General features: G+C 36.5%; 1 protein-coding gene across 1 annotated transcript in view; it reads left to right on the top strand.

Annotated features, from left to right (window-relative positions):
- LOC122787830 (solute carrier family 12 member 2-like) overlaps positions 1-6,000 on the top strand; it is a 1,020,929-nt gene that overhangs the window by 961,385 nt on the left and 53,544 nt on the right. Inside the window, exon 24 of the mRNA XM_044054742.1 lies at positions 1,769-1,836. Within this exon, the coding sequence (XP_043910677.1) occupies positions 1,769-1,836 (68 nt within the window). The remainder of the gene's footprint in view (positions 1-1,768; positions 1,837-6,000) is intronic.

The raw sequence follows: 6,000 nt of genomic DNA, 5'->3' as shown, positions 1-6,000 counted from the left end.
TTATAGCTTAAAGGAAGGATTTCTTCTGCTGTCACTGTGGACTTTAACCATGCTTTCCATATAGCTGCCATGTATAACTGATATGAGACTAGCCAAGAATGTAGTTGAAGGAGGCTATTAATATTAACATGCTTTATTTGTAATCAGTATTAATATGCATGATTTGTAATCCTTGGTATTACACCAGATAATACTATGGGTAGGAGTTAGGACTGTATCAAGATCTGTCACGTTTTGTATTTAAAGGAAAAGAGGATCATTCAACAACGTCCCTCATCACCAAAATGGCAACTTTTTATAACTATATCAGTAGCACAGCTAGAAGTAGTAAGAGGAGTAACTACCCCACCTGCAAAGTGTTGGGGGGGGGGGGTGGCTCAATCAGCCCATCCTGATTGCTCTTTAATAGAGTACCAGCTTTTAAAAAACAGTTTTGCATTTGTGGTCAAACCTGAGCACTGTACAATTCTATGTGTGGTCTCAACTGTAGCAACTGCTTGCTACTTTTTAGCAAGCAGTTTGCTGCAGTTTAAAGGAAAAAAAAAAATTTTAGCTAAAACCTGAGTGCTGTAGTGCTTGGTGCAAGCAGAGTACAAACTGTAGCAAACAGTTTGCTGCAGTTTAAACAGAAGAATTTTTTTAAAGTTGAATACGAGTACCATAGCACTCCATTTTGGCAGAGTATAAATTGTAGACTTACGGCTTATTAAACTGAAGTTCTTTTTTTGGCTCTTCAGTTGAAGAGGTGAGGGTTTATGGCACTGGTTCAAAGTACCAGCCCAGGGAGCTAACTGATCCAGCTATACTTCTGAACTATACGCACACTTCCCATAATTCTTACCTTTTATTGTTCACCCACATAGAAGCCAGTGTGCTGCGTCCTTCATTTCCTAAAATCTCCTCTGCACAGTTGGCATCATAGTATTATCAGCTGTCTTGTATAATATTCTAAATATATAGTTTCCCTTATTATCTAATGTAAACATCCTACAGGTGATAGCTATCAGCACTTGCCAATCCATTATGCAATAATTCTACATATCCAGGTCCAGGGAAATGGTGACAGACTCCAAGGTGTAGGCTGATCACGATCCTTGAGAGGCTGGTATTTGCTTTGTCCCATAGAATGATAGAATGCAAGTGGAAATCATAAGGACCAAATATGGACACTTCACTTTGGTGTATATCCTAAAAGATCAAACAGTCTTAGCCCATAAACGTTACCGTGTCAGCTGCCTGCTGTTTGAATCCTGAATGCAGACTAATAACCAACTGCTAACTAAAAGCTGATCTTACTACTAAGAGTAGGGATTGCTTATAAAAGTGTAATACAAGAGGATATCAAGTCGTATGTTTTATTTTGTAGAGTAGTTTTAAATGCTGTAAGTCACAGATAACGCAGCTTGCAATAGCCATTCCAGTTGTATAAATAATGGGTGCATTAGGACTGAGAAATAAATGATAAATGGTTCATTTTAGCTCATGCTGAACTACACTTGTGCACATCATTGTTTTCAGCAGCACCATGTATTTGAACATAATAGATAAGACAGTGCTAGATAAATTACTCACTCTGTAGAGCCCTGTTAGGTACTTAACATATTTATGCATTTACTTTTTTGTACTTATACTCATGTTAAATATGAAAATATGGATTTTCTGCCTTTTATGTTAATATTAATAGTGGAAGTATTTGGGCTTTCTTGCTTTCTCTAATAATACTGGAGAAACCAGAGTAATGTAATAATGCTTTTTATTTTTTTCCTAGACCCAGAGACAGATCCGCTTGAATGAGTTACTCCAGCAGTACTCCAGGTCGGCAAATATGATAGTCATGTGAGTATCAGCAAGGAAAGGCGAGTGTGTGATATGTATACAATAGCTATACAAATAAAAAATCCAGAAGTGAAAATAAACTGCTCATATGTCATCAATTAATGTGAGTCATTAAATCTGAAATATGTTTCTGGAAAGGCTCATAGGGAGAAGCCTTGCTGTTTTTTTTGTGTCAGGTCTGTGTACACCCTATTTTATGTTAATGAAATATAGATAGATAGATAGATAGATAGATAGATAGATAGATAGATAGATAGATAGATAGATACATAGATAGATAGATAGATAGATACATAGATAGATAGATAGATAGATAGATAGATAGATAGATAGATAGATACATACATAGATAGATAGATAGATAGATAGATAGATAGATAGATAGATACATAGATACATAGATAGATAGATAGATAGATAGATAGATAGATAGATAGATACATAGATAGATACATAGATAGATAGATAGATTGATAGATACATAGATAGATAGATAGATTGATAGATACATAGATAGATAGATAGATAGATAGATAGATAGATAGATAGATAAGAATGCTTTTTATTCAGTCACTCTAAAAAATAAAAAAACAAGCAAGAAGACTGAAAACTTTGCAAAAGAAACATAGACAATCTGACTTCAGAAAAGCATTCAAGGTTGGTTTTGCCATTTATGGTAATGAGATATCAGAAGTAACAGTTATCCGCAAAACCAACCTCGGATGCTTTTCTGAAATCAGCTTGTCTGTGTTTCTTTTGCAAAGTTTTCAGTTTTCTTGCTTGTTTTTTTACTTTTTAGAGTGACTGAATAAAAAGCATTCTTCATTAAAAAAATATATTTTTTAATATTTTTATTTTTACTTTTTAGTCTTTAAAATATTGTCCATTCGTGAGAGGCTTGACAGAACCGCAGAGAGACAGAGTCACAAAGCCAGCAAGTTCATTTTTTTTTTTCTGCTGTCTCACTAATGAGAGAGAGGGACAATATTTTAGTTAAAGACTGACACCCACAACCATGTAGATTACCAATTTATACACCTAATTGAATGGGAGTAATTTACAGAAGTCCAAATGCGACAAAGCGCTTCACTAAATTCAACCACCCATTAGTAAATAGTTATGCTGCAAAGTAACATCTACATAAAATACAATATATTCATTTAATAACTGCCCTTACTTTGATGTTGTTGATATATGACACTTTTATTGAAGTGACAGCCTGTGAGTGGTCTGAAATACCGAAAGAAAACATGTTGCTGCTGAATGCATCCATCTTAGATCATCCTTTGACTCTAGACAGCCTGTGGGCAAAAGTGACAGATGACATTGTGTGTGTGTGTGTGTGTGTGTGTGTGTGTGTGTGTGTGTGTGTGTGTGTGTGTGTGTATGTGTGTATCTGTATGTTATTTTAAATGGATATGCTGTGTGTGTTTGTATCTGTATTCTGTCGCTGACAGAGGGACAAAACTTTACTTAAAAATTAAAATATCATCTCTCTGTCATTATTAAGGAAACCTCAGTGTCTGTTATTCTATGCCTGTATTTACAACTTGTTTCAAAAAAGGAAAAAAGTTTACAACAAAGACAACTTGAAAATTTATTAACAGGTTACAGGTCCCAAAGAAACATCAGGAATATATAGTACAGGTAGTGACTTATGATGAAAGGATTGTCTTATCTGCAGAATTATCTATGTAAGCCAGGAGAATGAGCATTACTTGAACAGGACTTGTTTGTGGACCTGTCCCCTGTGGGGTTTGGTGTTTCCTTGCTATACACAACAGTGACACTATACCAGTTCTAAATGTCGTTCATTGCCTCAGACCAAAGCATAAGCAGTGCCAAATTCGTACCGAATTTCACATTGTAGGTGGAGTTGCAGCATTCTTTTCCACACCCAGTATGGACCATCTTCACCAGTCACTGCCCTTGTCCAACTTTGTAGCCTGTCTCATGATTCTTTTTAATTCCTCAAGGAAACGCAATATTTTTCAACTGTTGTTCCCAATGTTTTCACCTTCTGAGCCGCTGGTCCTGTTATCACCAATTTTTGTTTTGCAGGTGTTTTTTTTTTTTTACCAGCAGGATGCCACTTCTCTGCAGGTCTCACAAACCATCTCTAGCCACTTCAGTAGAGATGCAGTAAGGAGCCAACAGTTCTGTTTTCATGGACTTTCTTATTATTTTTTTTTCTTGCAGCTATTTTTTTATCTCAGGACACTAGATCTCAGTAGGTCATGCAAACTATCTGTAGTTGCTTGACTAAATATGCAGTGAGTATCCTGTTTTTGTGGAATCTTCATAGTGTTGGGCAGTGCATGTGCATTTCATGTGTGTGTGTGTGTGTGTGTGTGTGTGTGTGTGTGTGTGTGTGTGTGTGTGTGTGTGGACGAAGTGATGTAGGGAGATGTGAGAGTCTCTGTGTGGAGGAAATAATGTAGGGAGATGCGAGAGTGTGTGAGAGTGTGTATGAGTGTCTGTGTGTGTGTGTGTGTGTGTGTGTGTGTGTGTGTGTAGAAAGTGATGTAGGGAGATGCGAGAATGTGTATATGGAGGAAATGATGTTGGGAGATGCGAGAGTGTATGTGTGTTTGTGCGTGTGTGTGTGTGTGTGTGTGTGTGTGTGTGTGTGTGTGTGTGTGTGTGCGCGCGCGCATGCATGTGTGTTTTTTTTGTCTGTGTGTGTATGTGTGTGTCTGTGTGTGATTGGGGATACAGCAGAAAAAAACGCCAAGCTTTGATCTGCATTTTTTCTGCTGTCTCGTTAATGACAGAGGGAAAATATTTTACTTAAAGACTAAAATATTGTTCCTCTGTCATTATTAGAATGCTTTTTATTGAAATTGACTTAGTGAGACAGACCCAAAGAGGGAGACAGAGAGACAGAGCCACAAAGCCAATTTCAGTAAAAAGCATTCTAAAAAATTGTGATCAAGCAAAAAAGTTTATGTACCTCAGAGTAAGCATACACTCAGTGGAATATATTATATTAGATGGCTTGAAAAAAGAATATGAGAGATTATGCAGCAAGAACCATAAATGTTCATAACTGTAAGTCTATGGAAAGTATAATCAGGATTAATAAATAGGGACACAGGCCATTTGCATACTCTTGATCCAAGCCAGTTTGATAGTGGATAAACACACCCAGCTAAATGTAAATCCCTATGTAACTCATTGAATAGCGAGCTAGCTTCCTAACAGAACCAAGGAATTTAGGGTGGAGGGCTCTTCCTCCTCCAAAAGCCTTGTCACTAGTGGTATACCTTAGGGTTTGATCCTAAGGCCATCCTTGTTTGGGACTTACTTCTTAGAGATCAAAGGTAATGTCAAAGGCTTATGGCTAACCATGTTTGCAGATTAATGCAGACTTTGTGACATCATAAATTCTCCAGAAATGCCTTTCTGAAACTAATAGTGTCAAAACCATAGCTTAACCCTAAATCCCAAAAAGGTGTACTAATATCCTTCTGCAAGCATGATGTCCCCTGCATCAATTTCATTGACAGCACACCCCTGAAAATTGATCCAGTGGTTAGGGACCCTGTTGACGTTATGTGACCACTATTTTAAGAAAGTCTTTTTCATTACAAAGTTTATTAGTAAGGGTATGGTGTCCAGGTCCAGGGCAATAATTATTCTAACATCAAATACAGAGAAGGAAAAGCAGCGCCCACACACCACAAACCGAAGTTTGTAGAACACAAAAAAAACCTCCAAAATGGCACTGTAGAGGAATCCAGGAAACCATTCAGAGGTGTCTGTAAAGTAAAACTAACTTTAATTAAACACAAAATACAAAAATCAAATAAAAGGCCTTAACTTCACCATGTTTCTTGTATTGCAACAAAGGACTTCATCAGATAAAGAAACCAGGTTGACCCTACCCATATAAAAACATAAACTAATCAATTAATAGGTAGACATTAAGACAATAAAAATTTAATTAAAAATAAAGGTCCAGATTTAAAGGAACAATACACGTACCCCCCCACACCCCCACCCAGGACAGGAACAAATATAAATGCAGTTAATCATTTTACCCCAGCACAATAACAACATAAGTAATAATAATTTTGTTCTAAATACAAAAAATACTTATAAAAAACAATATAAGTATAAAAAATCAACCAAGCCTTAAGCAGACATAGATAAGACTTAAAA

This window comes from Protopterus annectens, chromosome 13.part0 (assembly GCF_019279795.1).
Source record: "Protopterus annectens isolate FY-2018-M chromosome 13.part0, PAN1.0, whole genome shotgun sequence".
NCBI lineage: Eukaryota > Metazoa > Chordata > Ceratodontiformes > Protopteridae > Protopterus > Protopterus annectens.
The sequence above is the reverse complement of the archived record's forward strand: the minus strand, read 5'-3'. Positions and strand labels throughout refer to the sequence as shown.